The 22,606-nt window shown below is 38.6% G+C and overlaps 1 protein-coding gene across 1 annotated transcript in view; it reads right to left on the bottom strand.

Annotated features, from left to right (window-relative positions):
- Positions 1-488: 488 nt before the first annotated feature.
- STAT4 (signal transducer and activator of transcription 4) overlaps positions 489-22,606 on the bottom strand; it is a 41,017-nt gene continuing 18,899 nt past the window's right edge. Inside the window, exons 6-23 of the mRNA XM_075711329.1 lie at positions 20,948-21,033; positions 19,904-20,055; positions 18,538-18,696; positions 17,559-17,651; positions 16,649-16,708; positions 15,846-15,863; positions 15,673-15,766; positions 14,781-14,825; positions 10,894-10,977; positions 10,527-10,625; positions 8,614-8,749; positions 7,434-7,486; positions 6,563-6,657; positions 5,976-6,112; positions 5,218-5,409; positions 3,969-4,035; positions 3,350-3,458; positions 489-1,203 (exon numbers count right to left, since the gene is read on the bottom strand). Coding sequence (XP_075567444.1) covers positions 1,177-1,203; positions 3,350-3,458; positions 3,969-4,035; positions 5,218-5,409; positions 5,976-6,112; positions 6,563-6,657; positions 7,434-7,486; positions 8,614-8,749; positions 10,527-10,625; positions 10,894-10,977; positions 14,781-14,825; positions 15,673-15,766; positions 15,846-15,863; positions 16,649-16,708; positions 17,559-17,651; positions 18,538-18,696; positions 19,904-20,055; positions 20,948-21,033 — 1,706 coding nt within the window. The 3' untranslated portion in view covers positions 489-1,176. The remainder of the gene's footprint in view (positions 1,204-3,349; positions 3,459-3,968; positions 4,036-5,217; positions 5,410-5,975; positions 6,113-6,562; positions 6,658-7,433; positions 7,487-8,613; positions 8,750-10,526; positions 10,626-10,893; positions 10,978-14,780; positions 14,826-15,672; positions 15,767-15,845; positions 15,864-16,648; positions 16,709-17,558; positions 17,652-18,537; positions 18,697-19,903; positions 20,056-20,947; positions 21,034-22,606) is intronic.

Genomic DNA, 22,606 nt, shown 5'->3' with positions numbered 1-22,606 from the left:
TTCTGCAGACAGGAATTAAATCTTGAATGAGCCAGCATACATGAAATGTAGTGGCCTTGGAATTGCCTGTTTGTTATGCTATTAACAGAGTTTTTAGGGATAATATTGGTGGGAAAAGAACCCCACACAACAGAACCAAACAACCCAAACCCAGCACTAAACAGTGTCTGAAGGAAAAAAAAGTATTTTAAAAAGGCAATTTACCACTTATATGAAAACTAGTTATTCTGCTTATTAAATGAGTCTCTGATAGGCGTGTAATACTCTGTCATGTAGCACAAGTTGTCCAGTGGTCAGCAAATGCTGCAGCTCTTCAGTAACTGTTTTTAAAAACTGTGCTTCCCAGTCCACGTTTACCAAATAGTATCAAAACTTTGTCAGATCAGGATTTTTTCTTTGTAGACTTGCTGTAGTACTACTTGCTGTAGTATTTGAGTGCTTCACGCACAAATAGATTTACTTCTGCAACTATTTGGTGAGAGGGGGAAGTTCTCCTAACCCTCTCTTCCAATGGCAAAATGGAGAGAGCCTTTTTGACACCACAAGCTTTGTGTCCATTTTCTTTCTGGACCTCCCTTCTCGTCCCAGCCTTGCCTTCTTTCCTCCCACAATTTCTGCTGTGGTAGCAGATAAAAATCTATGCTGAAGGTAGCTCATGTTCTGGAAAAAAGCAAACCCTGGACACATAGGGGACATTCAAAGTCAGGGGGATGAGAATCTTCGCTTTAAAATAGAAGCTGAACCAATGGTATACGAGAAGATGATTAAACACAAACTATTTAACATCATAAATCGTAATTTCCCCAAACACATTAATGTCCTTATATGCTGTTTTCAGAAGCAAAACATTTTGTTCTTATACCCTCATATTTACAGCAATTCTATGGATGTTAATTCTGCAAGTAAAATCAGACGACCTCCAAGCCAGAAAGGATTTGGCCTTTTATCAGCAAGGAAAGCAATTCTAACTTGCAGAAGGCTATTTGTAATCTCTAGGGAGAAGATTCCTGGTTTACGTGGTTTTGATGACAGAAAGAGGCCCAAGATTAACATCATAATGGTTTCCAGGAAATGCTGATTTACAAAGATGATGAGGAGAAAAAAACCAAACAAACAAACTGCATTTTTAACCCATCCAGTGTTCACACGATTACTAATTTTTCCAGTATGTCAACTTCAGTCAGTTGAGTAAGGAGAACTCAGCTAGAAGAAAAGAAGGAAAAGATTAGTCTCACGGCAGTTACTGCTGTGTTCATTCAAAAGTAACTGCAGATGAAACCTTCTCTGGCTCAAGGCAACTGCAGCGACATTTTGACAATCTAATGCAAACTGGTAAGGATCTGAGGATCCTGTTTCTAGTTCTTTACAAAATATAGGAATGCTCATTAGAAAACACTGTGGGAAACAGTTGCAATAAAAATTACACATTTTTATACAAATTCTTGTTGTTCTTGCAGCCTATGGATATGTATAGTGGGATTCTTACTGGAATCTTTGTTTTCCTGATGGGTAGGGGAGTCTGGAGAGGGGGCTAAATAGAAGGGAACTTAGCAAGACTGCAGAAAGTCTATCTTGCTAAGACTGAGTTACAGGATATTTTTTCCTGCTGCAGATTGCACTCCTGTTCTCTGCATCTCACACGGTGCTTTTTATTGACATCTCACGGAGGAAAAGTGTTGCTTATGTATGCAGATTGTCTGCTTACTGTACTTAGCCAGCTCTTCCCCAGGGCAGATTATGTTGTGTGAATTTGGGATGATAGAGAAAATACCACCGCATTTTCCTCATTCCCATTTAGTAAGGTAAATAGAGTGGAAAAAGGAAGGAAGGAATCCATTAAAAACCTTCCAAAACTATTTTCTCCCCTAATTTCTAGCAGAACTTGCAAACATTTGTAGCAAGAGTCTCTAGAAATCCACCTACCATCTAGCAGCACTGAACCACTTCTCTAGTACCCTTAAAAACTGCAGCATGATTGTATTTGACTCTCCCAGTTCATCACCGAACACATTCTTTTTGTGCAGTTACAACCCCAAAATATGGCAATGGCCACAGCTGGTTTGGAAGCTCTGGACAGAGCTGGTTTGAGAATTACTGTGCATGCTGAAAGTAACCAAAAACGTTTAGAGCCTAATGATAAACAAAAGTGAAGTCAACTATTCTTTTAACTGCCAAAACTTTGGGAAATGCATATGCATACGTAGTTCACAAATGCAGTTCAGAGAGTCAGAACAGTTTTCACATGTATAAATCAAACAACAAACAAGTGGGGACGTGTCTCAGATTGAGTGTCGTAGGTTTTAATGCACAATTTTCATTCAGGCTAGTATTTCAATTTTAGCTGAAGAACTAGTTTGTCATGAGCACTATCAGAGAAAAAGTTGAAGAAACAAACAAACAAAAATTTTGCTTTTGAACAGATCTTCAGCTTGCTGTATATTAAAGAACTCCTCTATTTGTATATAAAGTTTAACCGTGCTTCCAATCATTGACAGTCAGGAATCTGGCTTAGTTTTGTTCTGTTTGTGGGTGAGGAACAGTGTTTACAGAGAGGCATTTGAAGGGGAGTTGACAAGTCTTTAAATACATAACTGTTTTAAGATCATAAATTGTTGAACATACAGAAAACTCAGAGCTAGTATTAAAAATGGAGGTTTTCTTTTAAAGCTGTTAAAGCCAAACCACTGCTGTGTTTCCTGATAGAAGTCTGCTGGACAAATCCCTGGTGGGTAAAAGTTGGTGCTGTAAGTACTCTAAGCCACGATGATTCAGAACACAATTTCTAGTCAGTAAGGAAAAGAGGAAAATGTTTTCAATAGGATATGGGTACATTGTTTTAACAGTCTTTCTATATGCTTAGTGAATATTAGTTTTGTTTGCTAGAAGTGTTTTAGTTGACTTTTAATTTCTCACTTCGGTCCCCCATGTAGAAACTTGCAGCACTGAAAAGTTGTGCAAGTTTGCTGAATCAGAAATTTTTACGTTCCTTGTGCAGCTTTCCTGAGCAAGTCAAGCCCTTTGTGCTATCTACAGAATTATTGTCATGGTTATGTATTTGTCAGTGTAAAGGCTTCATTTTTGCAAGAACTCTGGGATCTTTCAATTATGATATTCATGGTTCACTGGCCAGCGTGTCAGACAATTTCATATAACACAGTGCTTCCAAGTGTGCTGTCCCATTTAGAATAGGAAATGTCCGCACCATCATTTCAGAATGTAATACAGCAAGTGATGAAGGAGCTCTAATTTTTTCATAAGTGTACAAGCAGCCTTTATATAACCAGCCTCTGTGTTGTACATGTCCTGTTTGCTTAGTATTAACTTATGAATGGAAAAGTTTACAACATACGGCAGTTTCGATCACTGTGGGACTCAGGTGTTCTCTCAGCACAGCATAAACACTTGGAGACATTGGAAGAAGATCTGATGGAGAATGTGGATCTGTAGAATCATTTAAGCTTAAAAAAACAAAAACAAAAACCACAAAAATAATCTTAAAAGCAACCTAAATCCCTCTAACTTGATGCATAGCAGTGGAGTATGGTGAATGCTTATTAAGTTAGTTAAGCCTGTATTTGGGCTTGCTGGTGCCCCTGTAAGCACATGCCAACAACCTGGTATGTGTTTAAAAATGTAGGAGATAGGACCAAAGGAAAAGAGTATAAACCTCACTCTGTAATATCAGCTGCTGGAGAGAAAAAGGAGACAGTGAAAGACGAGTAGATCAGAGTACCGTAAAGTCAGTGTTCAATTTTTACAAATGTTTTGCCACATGGGTGGGAAAAGCACTGCAGAAGTGAAGTTCTTTACTTCCCTTTCTTGTCTTTAGCAGTCCTTGGTCAAATAAAAACATGTGATGTGTTGCTATCTCAAATGATTTGAATGGGGAAAAGGAGGCAGGTAAAACTCTGAAACAGTATGTAATAAAAATAACATTTGAAGTGTAATGCATCTGTAAGGATACTTACATTTTGGAGACTGGGATAAATACAGAAGGAACATAACCTTTGCCTCCTCCATCTGAGGGCTTTGAGACTGAAAATCAATATTAGAGACATTAAGTATTACCTAGTAATTTTATTATTTATTTGAAATTGATTATCTGCTTTAAGTGCTACAGACCATACTATATTAAAAAAGAAATGTCCCTGTTTATGCTTAAAGAAGCAGCCTTAAAAATGAGGGGAATTCCTGACATTAGTCTTTGGGTTCAGGTCTTAGTCACGTAATTGACTGTGATCCCTTGATATGAATTGCCATCCCAGAATATAATACAGCAACTGATGAAAGAGATCTCGTTAGGGCTTCAAAAGCAAATATACTGTGACTCTACAAGCTTGGTGCTTCTGAGCCTCTAGATGTCAGTTCTGCAAATGCTTGCACGGAGCTCGCTCTCCTCACAATACAGCTGCAGCGATGTCTTTTTCATGAAAGTAAGCATATACATAATGTTTTAGAGGATTGGACCATTAGGGAAAGTCCACCCAATTAAAATGAAGAGGAAAAATATGTGTAGCCTCCAAATATTTTTGAGTAGTGTAGGAATTTGAATTCAAATGGAATTGTAACCTTTTATACTGAAAGTCCAGAAGAATGTGTATTATCTATTAAAAAAATCAAGGCTTTGAGGGCTTTTTTGAGAGCGAGTTTGATCTAAAAATGGCCTGACTTGTAACTTGGACAAGAAAGAGCATGGGCCTGAACATATCTGGAGCCATTCTCATCTAGCCTTTTTGTATTTTCCAGTGCAGTTGCCAGGGGTTATACTGCTAGAATAAAGCAGGTCTTCTGAGCTGTTTGGAAAATACAGCATTCCTTGAAATTAAAGAGACAGCATGCTACAGTGTTACACAATTATGAAGCTGATAAGCAGGATGACTTTTCAATTTCGTCTCCTTTGAATGCCTGAGCACTGAATTTTGTAATGCATCGGTCATGAAAAAGATCCTATTTTTTGACTCTTGCTACCATAAGATCTATTTCTTAGCATCTTTTAAATATTGTTGTCATCGCCTCTAATGTGACCTCTAAGACCAGGGATATAATTGCAAAATGAAGCGGTCTAAATGATAGACACACAATTAAAACAGTTCTCTTAAAGATGTTGATTAAAGGAGGCATCTTAATCTGTTCCCTTCCTCCTCCCCCATTGCTCAAATTGCCTCTTGACTTTGCAGCTGCTTTGCAGAAAGGGTACATACAGAAATGGAGCCCAACCTTCATTTGGCTGACAGCTGTAGTGTTTGCCAAAGGCCTTATCTTTGGGAATGTCTGGATACAGATACTTCAAAGGGTTTTCAGGAACATTGTCTGCCATAATAACTTTGTAATCGCGCAGTATGTCGGCAAAAGGCAGTGCGGATAAGCGACCTTTGTTATAGGGTTCCACCGAATGAAATGTTACGTCTCCTGTAAAAATACAAAGGCACCATAACCTGCTGATAACTGTTTATCCTGGTTTTGGCTGGGATAGAGTTAATTTCCTTCCTAGTAGCTGAAATAGTGCTGTGTTTTGGATTTAGTATGAGAACAATGTTGATAACAGGCTGATGTTTTCGTTGTTGCTAAGTACTGCTGGCTGGGGCTAAACCACGACACTGGTACATCAGCATCTGCAGTTGAAACATATTTTTGCCTTTCTTTTGCAATTTACAGTGGTGTAGGCTTTACCTGTTCATACCAATGGTAGTTTCTTTCAAGTTATACTTTCTGCACACGTGGAAACAAATTTAAAGCCTGCAGAAAGCAGGTACACCTCCTAAAGAACTTATATAGTTAATATAAAGAACTGAGAGGTAGGCTTTCAGTGTTTTGGTTTGTGTTTTAGTAAACGTGATACTTATATCTTGCCCAAAACCATACTAAGACATGATACGCATGAATTTTACTTTCAAACCAAAGAAACCGTGGCTCCTGTATTACAGGTGTATTGCAGAGTTTGAGATTTATGTTATTTTTTTAAAAATTATACTTACCATTTTCTAACTGATCCACCCAAGTAAAGGTAATTCCACCCAGATTGCTTTCACTAAACCTTAATAAAAACGTTCCCGGTGTCTTGTCTTTGAGCAAAATTCGTTCCTTCTCCTTGCTTACAAATCCCATTACATACCTGAAATGTAACAGGAAATCATGGGTTTGCTTTTGGAAAAAAATACAGACTTCAATCTGTGCAATGCATCTGGCCAAACTTTATATAGGTGTTCAAAGCCTTGTTACAAAGCTTTATAGGGTCTTGAAACTATGAGAAAAGTTTCATGTGATTTACATGTGGAGTATGGCATTGAGCTCATAGTACTATGAAGCATGATGAAATTTATCATAGCACTTGATTGAACACTTGAACACTGACAGAACTGATAAACAGATCTAAACTTGCATTTTTAAGAGATTCAATGGTGTTCCCTTTTGGCAAAAATTTAAAAAAGTTATAAATGGGGAGACAGAAGTATTAAACTCTTTGCAAGTTCTCTTCTGCATAGCTAAAACTGAGATTAGTAAAGAAAAAAGACAAAGCAGAGAGAGAGAGAGATCAATATATAGCTGTACCCTTGTTGCTCACCCATCAATCCAAAGAGGAAGAATGTGTTTTTTAATTAAGTCCAGGATGGCTTCAAGCCAAACCCAAAAGGTAAAAGACTTCCCAGGCAAATGTTCCTAATGGTTAAAAAAAAAAAAGAACACAAAACACAAACAAAACCAACACACACAAGAAGAGAATTGTGAGAGTGATGTTACCCAACATCCACATGACATGGCGATCTCAGTTTCTTGAGAATAATTTAGTTTGTTCAAGCGAGAATGACAAATTTGAACTGCTGTTTTGAATAACGTCTCTCTTTCAGCCTGACATAAAAACAATTGACTTCTAAGATAAGCATTGGGAGCCCCTCATTTTTCAAGGAAAAAAAAAAAAAATCACATTTTTTCTTCCTGTTATGAAATTACATTTTGAGAGAAATAATGATGAGAAAGTTCAGCTTCCTTCCAAGGTTCTATACTTGTTTATATAATGTAGTTAATATGAATAAAATGGGTTTACCCTTCTTTCTCAATAATTTTTCTGTTCCTTATCAAAGTTACTGAATATATCAACCGACTTGAAATAACTGAGGTCACAACTAAGCATATGAAAAAAAACTACTGTATGCTTTGATAGCACAATCTATTGATCATTTACAGAAATATATAAGGCACACTATAATGACAGTTTCTGATCTCTGTAGTAACATAACTAAGTAGATCTCTTGGCCCAAGTTTTAAACTTCTGGAAATACTCTTTTCCTAGTTAAATTTTTACAATGAACGTGATGGTGCTGGGCTACAAGTCCCACATATGGCAAGTGGGAATCTTATCAGTAGCATCAGAGAGACAGAGTTAGGCACACATGCAGGTGTTAAGAGAGATTCTAATTTTACTTTCAGAACTGTACCTTGCAGAACTTTGCCCAGGACAGTTGATAATCATTGTAACTGACTTGTTGCCCTGAGAGAAGAAAAAAAAAAAGGAAATGGTGAGTCTATTTTTCTGAAGTTTTGAAATAGATATAGCTTGATATCTGTATAGTTGCAGGGTGTGTTGGGGGAGAGAAGTACAGTACATCTGGACATGGAGAGGGATTGAGAGAGGCATGCTAAGGGACTGTAGATCAGGTTTTCTGTGTCCTTTTGAAGCAGCTGATAACGGTCATTTTGGGAAAATTTGCCTAAAGTAGTCTGGGACTTTGTCTCTGCAACACTAGGTGCTGAGTTTCAGTTTTTAGCCCAAATGTTACTTCTCTTGGCCTTCACTCTATCTTGAGCTTCCATATTTTAAGACAATTTATTTTTTCTTTCTTATGATTCTTGCTGATTTACAGTGGCACCTCTCAACTTGACTACCTCCACTAAGCAAGAAATCTCCAAGAAACCATCAGAAAAAAATGACTTACCCAGTGAAACCAGTCTTCGTTTCCCAGTTTTGAAAGCAATAAAAGATTCCCCCCAGTCTTTGACAAATGCTCCTGTTCTTGCCTGACACTAGAGGTATCGTTACACCCTCAGCTTGGAGTTTCTTACATCTCACAATAGATTTTATAATTGTTTCTTCTCCAGAAACTGATAAAGCTTTTTTTCTTCTGCCAGCTTTACCTAAGGCCTCTCCCTTCTGGGGGACAGTCAGATCAAAGTGTTCAATAGTTCATCTCTCTGAAGTTACAGGGTCTCTTTGCTACGCTGTCATTAGTGAAGGATGGGTCCCAGAACTAAACAGACGTGCAAAGACGGGCACTTAAAATGAAACAAAACCCAAACCAAACCCCATAAGCAAGCAAAAAAACTTCCTTTTGATTTCAGATGCATGAGATAATTACTTGCTAAGGAAACAAAGTAACATCACAGTTCAGTGTGACTCTGATGCCCTCTTTCTTCAGTTTAGCAGCCTGGAAGTTCAGAAGTTGAATCACTTTGTGGTAAGAATAAGCTGACGCGTGCTTTTCTTTAAAGAAAAAAATGTCATCGTGGCATTTTTTAAGTCAGCTCTGGAAGTGGAGGTCATGCTTAAAGTCATTACATGTAATTAGCAAATATAAAAGCCCAGAAGCAAATAAAATCTGTATGTTTCTACAATCTTACCCATAAGTTTCTCTGCCAGCATGTTGAGCTGCTCAGAATTGAGTCCACGACCGACATATGATGAAAATTGCCAGCTCAGTACTTCTAAGAGCTGACTTAAAGTGGCAGCAGGGGGATTGTTGAAGAAAGACAAATTCTGCAACAGAATTAGTGCTTTGTTTAGACAGGTAGCAACCATGAAATACACTACAGGCTGTGAAAGAAGGCTGCAAGTACTTGAGCAGAATCCAGAAGCATTAAAAATGAGGTGTGCGGGGTGTAAGTAAGTGCTGGACCCCCCATCTGCAGCCACCCAGCAAGGTCCACTCGGGTGCCTGAGCAGAGTTATTGGGGGAGACTCCTAGAGAGAGTGAGAGTCCGTGTGTGCAGCTGTCCTGGTTTTGGCTGGGATAGAGTTAATTTTCTTCCTAGTAGCAGGCATAGTGCTGTGTTTTGGATTTAGGATGAGAAAAATGCTGATAACACACTGATGGTTTAGTTGTTGCTGAGTACTGCTTATGCTAGTCAAGGACTTTTCAGCTTCCCATGCTCTGCCAGGTGCACAAGAAACTGGGAGGGGGCACAGCCAGAAGAGTTGATCCAAACTGCCCCAAGGGCTATTCCATACCATATGACGTCATGCTCAGTATAGAAACTGGGGGAGTTAGCCGGGGAGTAGCGATTGCTGCTCGGGAACTGTCTGGGTATTTGTTGGTGGGTGGTGGGCAATTACATTGTGCATCATTTGCTTTGTATATTATTATTATTATTACTATTATTTCTATATTGTTATTATTACTACTACTATTTTACTTTATTTCAATTATTAAACTGTTCTTATCTCAACCCAGGAGTGTTTCTCACTCTTACTCCTCTGATTCTCTCCCCCATCCCATCGGAGTAGGGGGAGTGAGTGAGTGGCTGCATGGTGCTTAGTTGCTGGCTGGGGCTAAACCACGACAGCAGCTTGCTATGCTTCTGATAGTATCGTATGTTAATACAGTGAAAAGACACTTAAACCCTGTCCAATAAATGCAGATATTCTCACTATAATATGTTTGGTGCGTGGAAATCTTAAACCGTTCCATACTCATATAGTGACATGTTGTTGTATTGTTTGGCTCATCTTAGTTTTTCATTTGGTTTCTGGACTGTATGTGTAATGAACATACTGAAGACTGTGCAAAAACTCTTTGGAGTATCTCAGAGTGATAATGAAGTCCAGGATGCTGGTCAGCTGGCCTGTCATTGTTCATAGAGGCACGCTGTGGTAAACTGTCTTACCCTTTCTCTCCTCAGAACATCTATGTGACCGTCACTAATCCCCGACTGAAAGCCTGAGAGCTATTCTATGATCTGCAAACACAGTAACAGTGACTGAATCTAAAATATGTGCTTGAGCCAGCAGGAGCCTGAGGAAGAATGATTCCGCTTTTGCTCACGGTTAGAACCACTAGAAGGTGCTACCTGACACTTATGGTCTTCTCCTTAGAAAGAATTAGCTCCTATAAAATGCATGAGGGAAAGCAGCACTTAAGTCCATTACAGACCCACCTATACACCTACTTTGACAGTTTTGAATTGTACTAGTAGGTTTATTTTGTACCATGGACAGGTTTGGTCAACCGCATCTGAAAAAAGACAAATCCAAACTAGAAAAGTTGTGGAGAAGGGCTATCACCTTGCCTTAGTTTAAGAACTACTACTTTAGCCTACAAAAAGGAAGGCTAAGCATGCATATGGTTTTATATCTGGGCAGGGAGCAAAAGACAAAGCAAACAACATTAAAGCAGAATGTTGATAACAGTGGTATGTGAAGAAAATAAGACCAGTTTAAGAGGGAAACACAGCCTTTTTATAATTAATATATTTGGTAACCAAATAATAGAGATGTGAAAATGCAGAAAGTCAGTACCTGCATACTGAAGACCTACCTGAGGATCGTTGGTTGACAGATTGTACCAAATAATAGAAGCCCACGCGTTGGGTAGTTGGCTGACATTGGAAATCATCACCACAGGCAAAGAGCTGGTCTGGTGGAAAGAATGAGTGTGATATGTAAATGCTGCTGAGGAAAGTGTTAGCGCTGTGTTATGCTTTGGTTTTTTAGCCCTCTCTTCCTTCCCGAAGTGTACACTTCTGTCCAGAAGTTCTGGAAATCTTGTGTCTGCTTATGGTTACTGCTGAAGATAGCATCTAGGATAGACGGACCTGTGGTCTGGCCCAACACGGCTGTTCTTCTATAAGCTGCTGGAAAATGCCTTTTATTCTTGCCCCAGACAATCTGGCTAGAATACTCACTTCCAAATTTATAGTCAATCCATACAGGCAGACCTGTGTTTCAAAGCTGATGGAGTGCAGTTCCTCGGTCACCATGTGAGGGCCCTGAGGGAGTAAGTAGGTTACAAAACTGTGAATGCCCAGTTGGCACTTAACACTGTTTTAGTTTTCCAGCTGCTGAGATTACACAACTTTGAAAGAAAACACATATCAAATAGATAAGTAGAACAGGAAAAGAAGGAAGTGAAGGAAATACTTTGTTTATTAATATCTGACATTAAATTAGTCCAGAAGTCTGGTGTTTTTATCTGATTAATCTAAAAAAACCCCCTTGACATTGCTAAAGCAATACTTCTAAACTTTTAACTTTTGTTTTTAACTTTTTCTAAAATGGTGCTTTTAAACACAGATTTGCACACAAAAAGTTAACAGATTATTTTTTGTGTCTGATAAAGATTTTTTCCAACTTTTCTTTTCCTAAAGTTTCTTTACTGATCAACAATTCCAATTTAAACAGAGATGTTAAACTTCAAGGAGAAACAAACTAGAAACAAAACAAAAAGCCACAGCTTTCATGACAAGTAGGCCCTCATCCGGGAACACAGGTTTGTTGTAAGTATACTTAGATGGTACTAGTTGATGGAGTAGAGGCCTAAATCATTAATCCCAAGTAAATCTGGTATTAAAAAACCCAAGCTTTTCTTGGATGGGAAAAAAAAATTCTGTTTGTCATAGTTGATTAAAGTTTGTAGTACAAGCGTTTTGTTTTGCTTACAAACCAGTATAGCTCTGTAAAGATCCAAATCTCTGCCCCTTGTGAAACAGATCTTTCAAAATACATTTCCATACCCAGAAATCAAAGTATAAAAAAACTATCTGTCCTTTTCCTAGTTTTTCTTGTTGTTGTTTTTCCCCTCCCCATCACATATTTGTTTTGTCAGACTTTTTAAAAAAGAAACAAAATAAAAAATCCCAAATCAAAATGCTTCCATTTACTGAAATACTCTGCTTTTACTCAATGTAAAATAAAACTATTCCTTGGGAAAGTGCCTCATGGCCTTATCTTTCCCATGGAGCACCTCCTCCAGGGTATGTACAGGCCACTGCAGTAAAAGATACTGTATAAATGAGGAATTAAGACCACAGGAGATCCTCAGGCATCTGAATAATAAATCTGCCTTGCAAAGGGAAAATCCAGATTAGAGCTGAAGGCTTTTACATGAAATACTCGTCCGTCAAATGAGCTCAAATGTTTTAATACAGGTAGAATCAATCCAGCTCAATCTGTATTGCTGATGCAAAGTTGAAAAGGGTTGGTGAAACTCCCCTTCTCCTCCCCCCCCATTATGATTTTGCAAAAACTTAAATTTTTCTCATGGAAAAATCATCTAGGCAAAAAAGCATATCTACATGAAAGAACAAATCTCAAATACAGAGAGCTTCCACTTTATTTTATGAGGCAAGTCATACTTAACAACTATGCTCTCAGCTTACTAACCGTCCTATAACAAACCAAGTTTTTAAATTATTATAGTCGCTGTTAATAAAAAAAAAAAAAAATTGTTCATACTAATAATGACTTCACAGACTGTGATTTGACCAAGGAGAAGCTCTGTTTGAGGAAATCAGTTAGCAGTGAACCATGTCACAGCTCAGCTGTCCTAATTCTCCACAACCCTATGTTTTATATAGTTATAAAGGCACAACGTGTGAAAGTGGGAGTAAAATGCTACCAAAAGTAGAGAACCTACATTTTTGCGTTTGCTTGTCTTGATGCAAATGACTTTGTAAGTAGCAAAGTAATTGGGAGGCGAGCCTTAAGTTTCAGTCTTGCTAATCAGGTTGCAAGTTACTCCGTTCAAAAGTAGTGTGTGAAGTGTGCACATGTATCTTCTGCGTTAGGTTTTTGGTTAAAATTCTCCATGCCGATCACACCTTTGCTTTGTACTTAAAGACTACTTGTAATAGCTTTTGTGCTTGTATAACTACATCTGTTTGGGCTGTGATGTGAGCAATTTTTTTTTTCTTTTTTAACTTGCCAATACAATTTTACCCTCAGTGCTTCTACTGTGCAAAAAAGTTACACAGGTGTGCAGATACTTTAAACCAGTATGGGTTATTTCACTTCCTAGGTAAGTAGGTGGCATTCATGGAAGCATCTTATGACTTCAGTTACCTTGGGAGACACTAATTGTTCTGGTAGTGTTGGCAGAGGCTGTATCATTGGCTGCAAGCTCCTGCCTCTTGCTTCAATCAGAGGTTTATCTGCAGATTTTTGCTGCTAAATATCAATGCTAAATTTATGGTGATGGTCCATGGCCAGCCTAGGTTTGTGTATACTCGTGCCTTTCCCCTTCCTGCCTACTGCCTCCAGGTGCTGGATGAGGACATCCTACCTTCTCCCCTGCCGGGGCGGTTCTCCTTTCTCCTCCTGCCAGGGATGCAGAAGGTGAATGAATGCAGGCAGTAACTTTCTTGCCTGTGATTCTGATTTTGACTGTGACACCTGGGGCACCCAGGAGAGTCACGGTTTGTAGGAAGCCAGAGCTGAGGAGAAGGACGTAGGGTAGAGCTGTGCAGGTGGGGAGGAGCTGGGCAGGGGAAGAAGCACGGGTTGTCTGGGTGTGAGGGGTGCTGGAGGGTAACACAGGAATGGAAGGAGCCCTCTACGACACAGGTGAACGCAGGGGCACAGTGTTGGATTAGCGCCGATGTTAATACTTCTGATTTCTGTTCTCCGCAAAGCAAGAATGTGCAGATTTTAAGCTCCTCTGCTAGGAGGCAAGCACTTGCAATACCTTTTCACCTTACGTGCCAGGTGGTGTGTGCATGAGGTGCTGGAGCGTGTTCAGGGAAAGGCAACAAAGCTGGTGAAGGGTCTGGAGCACAGGCTTTATGAGGAGCGGCTGAGGGAACTGGGGTTGTTTAGCCTAGAGAAGAGGAGGCTGAGGGGAGACCTTATCGCTCTCTACAACTACCTGAAAGGAGGTTGTAGTGAGGTGGCTGTTGGTCTCTTCTCCCAAGTAGTTAGCGATAGGACGAGAGGAAATGGGCTTAAGCTGTGCCAGGGGAGGTTTAGGTTGGAAATTAGGAAAAATTTCTTCTTGGAAAGGGTAGTCAAGCATTGGAACAGGCTGCCCAGAGAGGTGGTGGAGTCCCCATCCCTGGAAGTGTTCAAAAAACGGGTAGATGTGGCACTCTGGGACATGGTTTAGTCTAGTCTACCCTTGATTGCTTTAGTGTGGACTTGGTAGTGTTAGGTTAATGGTTGGACTGGATGATCTTAAAGGTCTTTTCCAACCTAAACGATTCTATGATTCTATGTCTGTGAAATCGGGGTGCTGCAAAGTACATGCTGGCTTGTTAGGGCTAACGTGTCATAGTGCAGTGTCACCACAAGAGGGGAACCTATGACCAGATTCGGATGAGTATCGGTAAACCAAGCACACTTTTGGTCCTGGTTGAGGCAAGCAAACGTCTTTGACGCAAATATAATTAAACCCTTACTTCAGCTGTAAACTTGGCCATCAGAATATGTATTTAAAGAACCGTATCTATAGGAAAAATTGTTTCAGCAAAAAACTCAAAAAGCTTATTTTTTTCAAAATGTAAATGACCAAAAAGGTGGCCTTAAAGAGGGATGCGTACATTCAGATGACTTCTTCCTACTTTCTGTTGTAACTTTTTTATACACAAATTTGAGGCATGTAATTAAAATTTCTGAGTACTTACTTCTGAAAAGTTTTCATTATACTTATACTATCATGTGATAATTGGTCCTATACTTAATATAAGGATAATATATTTCAAAATCTAACAGCATATGGTTGCTCTTTGATTTAACTAAGATCTGATCTGAAATACTTGTGAGAGTAATCAAAAATAATATGTAAAATAAATGCACAAACCTCATTTCCTTTGCTTCCAGCACTTGATTTCATTTCTTTGGGTTGCTGTACAAAGCAAAACAGTATTTATGTGGCAAAGAATCTACAGATAGAAGTACATATAAAGACTGTCACTTGTAACCATGATGTTCTTAGTATAATAAGGTTTGGTTTACAATATACAGATTCACTGTAATGAAGGCCCTGACACTATGCCTTGAAAAGCCTATTCAGTGAGTAGTCTTTTGATATTTTTAAAGAATTTTTAAAGAAACTAAGTCAATGTAACAAAGCGTTAATTAGGGTGCTTGCGAAGCGTATAATAGAAAAAAGCACTAAAGACTGTCAAGCTCAATCTTCTTTTGCAAAACTACACTGATGCACTGCATCTGTGGTTAAGCAAAAAAAACAAAACAAACAAAACAAACTGTAGGTGAGGGAGTCTAGTCAGAAAGCATGATTCACTGGGATATTAGAGAAATTACAGAAGCAGTACTATTGTCTCTCAAAAGACAGTTATCACAGACATTAATTTCAACCAGATCTAAAGCATTCAATTATATATTTCCCCTAGACAATGGTGGTGTGGTTTGGTTTTGTTTCTTTGTTCACTTTGGGTTTTTTAACAAAACTCAGTTTCTGAGAAGCTGTGTAATTCAGCATGATTAGTCTTTTCCTTTTCTCGCATTATTAGGATTTGCTTTGTCATTTCTGTGAAAATATATAGTCTTATTTTATGGAACGGACGAAGTAGGGAATGGGATAAAGAGGTTCTAGTAGTAAACTTCCTGTATAAGGAAAAAGAAGATGAGCGTAGACTTGACAGTAATACAGTTCTCCCTGCATAGTTTTTAAAGACTCTTTTATTTCTTTACCAGAGGTGCACGACAGGAAAAAAAGCAGTCAAACTTACCAAATGTCGAAATTCTACTGATAGGCTTCCATTTGCGGATTCATCCATGTTCATTGCTTTCACGTGTGTTCCACACAGAACGAATCTACGATTGCTGTGGAGGACATTACTCTTATGTACTCAAATAATATCATATTGGATAAATTAAGAAATCTGATATTTTATTTTCTTACCTTACAGTTGAAACATTCCTAAAATAGAAGAGGGGCAGGGGGAGGAAACAGATTGTGAATCAGTAAATGTGGAAGCCATACTTGCACTGAGAAACTTATCTTGAGACGTTAGATTTTTTCCTTGTTGAAGTTAATTCATATTACCAATACAACTGTAATTTTTAAAATAAAGAACAGAAATTTGTACTGTCCAGTTAGACTTTTGTATCTGTCCAGATGCAAGTAGTGTATTTTATCTAGCTTTTTTCCTGCCATTGGAATGATATATGGATATCAAAGTACCAAACCCCTTAGAAAGAAGGAATTTATGTAGCAGTCTTAATTTCAGGCGGGGGTAAAACACTCTAAGCTCCATAGTTACTAATTACAGCACCAGCTTTTCAGTTTCGTATACTACTAGGAGCAGGTAGGTTGCATTGAAGGTACTGGGCCTATTAACACAAGCAGAGAGAAGTGCTATTTCAAAGCTAACTATCCCATAAATGCAATACACTTTGATTTAAAGTTTTTGTGTGATGCTACTATTTCACACTGATGAATCTCAGTCTTGAAACAAATGGACTTCTTGCATCCAATTTGAAAATAACAATTAGAAACAGCAGCTTTTTTTTAAAAAAAAGACAAAGAAGTCTTTCACATTAAAAAAAGAAAAACATTACCCTGATGTTTTAACTGTTTGGGGTTTTTTGGTTTTGTTTTGTTTTGTTTTTCCTTTTTAGAGCAACTTCTAAATCAGACAGCAATTGAAAAACCTGTGTTGTCTCTGTAGGGAGAGAGAAAATCTTCACTTTAAAGTTTCTTACTTGTCAATAGTTGCTTTCACTCTGATCTGGTAGTTTAGTTCTGGCAATTTAATTAGCAACCTTCAAAACAGAAAATGTAAAAGTGAATATTAACAGAATAAGTTTCTCACCAGAAAATATTAGAGACCAGTAGCTCCACAGCAAAGTATCTGAAATGACTATAATCTGAAAACAGATTAGGCATCTAGGATTATATCATGATTTACAAGGTTGTATACTCAGAAAGAGGGGTTGAGCTGTTCCAATGGCGGGTGTTCTACCCTCCCTGCAAGTATGTGCAAAAGTTAGTATGTGTTTGAGGGAATGGCTAGAGAGACAACAAAGAGGTAATAATTAAGAGATGGATATGTATAATCTGTGACTGCACTGTAGATGTATGTGTACTGTCCTTCACGTACCCTTTCCATCCCCCAACCCTCCATGCCTTCTTTTTGCTGCAAGGTGGAAACGAGATGCGAGTTCCTCTCCCATCTTTGCTCTTTTCACAAAGTCAAGCAAGGAGCTAGTGGGAGAGAGATAGCTTGTCATTGGTTCACCAGAGCCCCCCGAAATGCAGAAGTTTTTCTTTCCTACTTGCAAAAGTGGTTCTGAGTATTCTGATGTTGGCTTATATGATGTGGATCATTATTTACTCAGTTTGCAAAGTCATTAAAATGAGAATTCAATGCATACAGAATCCTGAAGGTGCTGACTTTTGGCCACAGTCTGCCTTTCTTTCTTACACTGATTTACTCTTTATTGCCACTTATTACGAGTGACAGATTCTGTGGCCTTTATATCCCCATTCCGGAAAACTCTCCCTGGAGTCAAAACCAGTTGGTCTGCTTTGTTTTCTAGACTCTGAAACAGTCTCCTAGGATAAAATACAGTACACAAATGAAGGAATTTATATCAGATTTCCTTTCCTTACCTTAATTTAACAGTGAATTGTATTAACGTTTTAAGAACCATTGGCCTCTGGGGATGTGTTGGCATGCAGGGCTGCCTTTCAACCACGAATGAACTGTGTGAAAAGAAGTGAAACAAATAGATTGTTAGGAATATGCATAAACAAACAGCTGTATTAGGGAAAAAAAAGAGCTGTCATCTCTTAGAGATTTATTTCTCTACTGTTGCTGAAGCGGGAGGTATGTATTCCAACGCTCAGTTCTCAAAATGATCCAGGGGTCTAACTTACAGTTGAATTGTTCCCATAAGAAACAGATATTTGGAATACATTAAAAATCAAACCAAAACAAATTCCATAGTCCTAAAATATGGGGCTGATAAAAGTCTAGAAGACCACGACTTTTATCAGAACCATAAAACAGAGTAGGAAAATGCACTGAGCCTGGCTCCAATCAAATTAAACAATCTTTTTTTTTTCATTTTTAATAAAAAAACAATTGATCATGTTTTGCTTTCAGATAGTCACTTGTGGTATGTCTGCTGTATAGCCAGTACAAAGAGGAATGATGATAATAGTCGATATATTAATAGAATGTCTTGGTGGGGAAGAGGAAAGACAAGGAACGAATTAGCACCTGCCACTTTAAAAAACAAACCAAAACAAAACCAACAAAGAAACAAACAAACCAACCCCCAACCCCCCAAGCTTTTCTCAGCAGTATGTGCATGACTCTACTGAAATAAGCGGATTTTATGTGTTCACCTGGAGTCAGAACTTGGCCACAAACCCGTAACTACTACACACGAGAAGCTCCCTGGCCCCTTCAGCTTCTAGGAATTTTGGTGACAGCTGTACATACTTTTTATATTGGAAACTCTGTCTTTAAGATCCTCAGAGACCTTTTAAGATTTTTTTTCTTCTTAACAATATGGTCTCATTGTTGCCAATAAATTTGTGTCAGTTCGGGTGAATTTATGTACATTGACAATGGCTTACGCACTTCCGGAAAAGATTGTAGAGCAGAAAGTTGACTTTTTCCAGCAGCTGAGGTCTTTGCACTGGGATAGGGTCCCCATCGTAAGTCAGTCTGGTCAACAGTTCATCCAGTTTTTCTAGTTGCCTTCTAACTTGAAAAAGACTCTCTGCCAACAGTGTAAAACTACAGCAAGACCAAAGATTAGTTTGCAATCTTTCATGTAAAGGGCTGCTTAGAACATAATGGCACTGAAGTTCTTGCTTAGGGAAATCAGAATCGCTACCGATTGGTGCTTTCTAGCTTTATCCAAACTCATGGCCATTCATCTTTTGTTTACAGGAGTATATAAATATATCAGGCAAAATTTCCTACTTTATTTTCAAAGATAAATATTTTCGCAACAGGCCTCATCAACAGCAATGCAATGCTATCTGTGATGACTTAGAAGAAATATATGCACAGTTCTGATGTTTTACATGCAGGGTACTTGTGCCAATTTTATTTGTCTCCTACAGCTTAGTGGTTTTGCAAAAGGTACCCTTTAAAAGGATAATATTTATATAGAATAAAAAGGTTACAAAGACTGAGGAAGTGCATTTCTCAGAAATGTAAAAACAATAAGGAAAATCAAATCCAAACACGCTTGCTAACAGTTTAATAGGGTGTATGTGTATAAAATCACATCTTTTAGCTATTTTTAATATCTTCATTGGAAAAAAAATACTTCAGTGGAAAAAAACCCACACAAAAAAGGCAAAAAATACTTTTTCTTCAAACCTAAAAGGTTCTTTGTTGTTTTCCTTCCTTTTTTATTCTTACTCTTTACTTCACCTTCTCCAGAACAGAAGCGTGATGGGAGAGAAATGGCCAGGACAATGACATTCTCTGGCTGCATTATCTTTTTAATTTTTTTTTTTTTTTTTTTAATTTTTTATTTGCAATCACCTTTAGAGTTACCGCCAGAGACTACTGCCATTCAACTCCTGTGTAGTTTGAAGTCTGGAGGAGTGATGTACCTAGTGAGTCAAAGCATAAAGTGTCTACCCGGCTCCTGCCTAGACAAAACTCCCACTGTCCTCGGTGACAAACTCAGTCAGCATGGTTCTTACTCAAGCAAAACTCCCAAGAGGGTAAGTATCATGTATCTGGAACAACTGTCAAACCAAAAAATGACCGACTGCCACAGCTCAGGCTCAGCAGTTCACTGTAATATTATTAATTCTGAACAGCAAATGTTGTCGCCCAAAACAAATTGTATTTGTTATTTACTTGCTTAGCTGATAATGAATTTGCTGCTGTTGCAAGGTAACTGATCTAAAGGAAAGATCATTTCATGTGCAGCAGACTTCCTGTGGTTTTCAGTGGAAACACGAGCTCAAGGCAAGTTTACCAGTTCTGGAGCTGATCAAGCCCACCATGGAGAGGACCCCCAATGCAGGCAATCTGCTGCCGTCTCTTCCAGTCTAGCAGCTCTTCAGTCAGCATGTTGCTCATAAGCATATCGATTTCGTGAATCACACGCCCTATTTTGCTGAGTACTTCCTGTAAAATAGGAAAGGTGTCACAAACTGACCACAGGGAACAGCCACAAAATTCAGCAATTATCATAAAAGTGCTGATTACATTTCTTTCAATTACTTTGAAAGTAACCATATTTAGCCCCTACAGCTTTAGTCTCTTTAATTCAGAGGTGACTGGATTAATCACCCATTGTACTTGAAATTAGTCCTGAATTTCTCTGAACTCTTCCTCAGTAAAACTTTTTTTTTGGGGGTGAGAAGGAGGATTGTTGCATTCTTTGTGGGCGTAACGCCTCCAAGAAGTTGACATTTACAAATACTGTCAAGGTCAAAAAGTCCTCCTTTTGTTTTGTATCATATCCAGTGCACTTTTTTTTTGCTTGCTTGCTTTTATCTGTAAAAAGCACATGGACTTAAACAAATTGCCTGAATGTACTGTTTTCTGTGCCAGCAAAGAAGTGGTCAGGGGAATATTTGTCATATTTGCAAGTCTCAGTTGCTGAAGGTACCACTGGTGGGTTGTTGGGTTTGGTTTATTTGTTTTATTTTCTTTGCAATTATTGGATTACATTTACTTTGAATACTTTTTGTTTACTTTAAAAGCTACAGATTGCCACCTAAGTTATCCATTTAGCACAGTACATAAGAGGTCCTGCGAAGTGATGCCCTCACCTCACTTCTAAGGTGTGCAGAACCATATCCTTGATTGAGTTGTTACTTAACTGCCAATTTCTTAACTGCTAGTCAAAATCACCCATACCCACCCAAACTTTGTGTGGATTTTTAACTCCTATGTTATTTATCTGTTCTTCTGAGAGGAGAATTTAAAAAGGCACACTTACGCATTTCAGTATTCAGTGTGGGAATAAGGGGAGAAAGCAAACGAACCACAACTGACAAAACATGTCACTAACCTTTCTCTTGTAGTCTAAAGTATTGAGCATTGCCTGCAACGCCAACATTTCCTGTTTAATGAGGGCGCTGTTTTTGTCGCTCTGCTCTGCAGGGGATGAAAAAAATCAGTATAAATGTGTGCATGGGTGTGTGTGCGTGTTTATAAGGGGAAAAAACCACTACCAGACTGCAGCATGAACTAGTGAAAAAATAAACTGCAGACATCAGTAGGTTATGTAATAGTGTATTTCATTTGACTGGACTAACTTTACAAGTTTAAGATAAGGTTATATGACTCCACTCTTTAGATGTGTATGTGGAACAGGAAAAGGTAGAAAACATAGGGATGATACCTAGAAATCTATACATTTCTTATTCATGTGCATACTCGTGTGTATTATGTACATCTGGCTTGGATGAATGATTGATCTGTACGCTACTGAAATGTGCTTGTGGTGTCAGCAGTTAGACTGAAGCTCTTTGGCCTTGATGTGAATTACACGCCTGCCTGAGAGAATGGAGGTTAGGCATTTGAAACAGAGATAAAGCATTCATCGTTGTGGGGATTTCAGCTGCCAGGAGTACTGATCACTGGGTATTCCCCCGCCACACCCCGTAACGTTTTTGCTTCTTTGGATCATGCATTAGTTGCAAGCTTCCCCAAGCTTGCCCCATGCTCTTTCATATGCAGCTCTTCCCCCGCCCTCACCTTCCCCCACCTTTTGCTCTCCTTGCATCTTCCATGCTACCTTCAAAAAAGAAATTGGTGCCAACTGTGTCTCTGCTAAGCTCTGGATTGATGTCTTCCCATTATGTTAGAGTAGATGTTTCAACAGAGGCAGGCAAGTAACCGATTGTCAGCTCAGCCACAGCAATTGCTCACACACATGGTAAGGTACTGCAGGCTGGCTGTGCTGGTGAAGAGCATTTGTTGACACAGTGAAATTTTAAGCCCTGAAAGTCGTTTATATAAGCATGTTTTATTTTGCAAGTGGGGCAGGCTTCAGTCATCCGTGTGGCCAAATAATTATGATTGGCCTGACGACTAACAACTCATTAAACCATGGCAACTTGATCTCTTCCAATTGCCTGGCCATATCCAGCCTTAAACATATAGGGTTGACGTGTTTAAGAATTTGGACATTTCAAGCCCAATATCTTTGCGTTTTCAAAGGGAGGTAGTATGAAGATATCTGAGCAGACACAAGTGGACCTCAGTTTCTTTTCTGAAAGAGATCATGCAAGGACTGTTGCCATGTGCAGATCTCAACTGTCATAGGCTGGTCAAACATGCATTCAGAGTGCTTACCAGTTGGTTATCACCACTGTGATCAAAAAGAACAGAAAGCCAAGTTAGAGGCTAAAAAAAATCAGTTTTGCACAACTCTGCTCTGGGAAATAAGAGGCTCTTCCACATCCTGCCAAGGAAGGGCCATGTCAAAGGTGAGAAAATTGAAAAATAGGTTCTTTAAATTAAGAAAATTACTACTTTTCATGCCATTATGCAGCTTATCTGTAGAAAATAACTATACTTGCTTGACAAGATCATGTTTACCCTCTTAACCCCAAAAGAGTCATTAAGTTCCAAGACTATAACTTCATATAAACTAAAAATCCATTTTTATATTTACATGTATTATCTGGGTAACACACAAAAAAACCCAACACTGGGGTCTAGC

Source organism: Pelecanus crispus, chromosome 5 (assembly GCF_030463565.1).
Source record: "Pelecanus crispus isolate bPelCri1 chromosome 5, bPelCri1.pri, whole genome shotgun sequence".
In the NCBI taxonomy this organism is placed as follows: Eukaryota; Metazoa; Chordata; class Aves; order Pelecaniformes; family Pelecanidae; genus Pelecanus; species Pelecanus crispus.
Note: the sequence above shows the minus strand (reverse complement) of the source record. Positions and strands in the feature narration are given on the sequence as shown.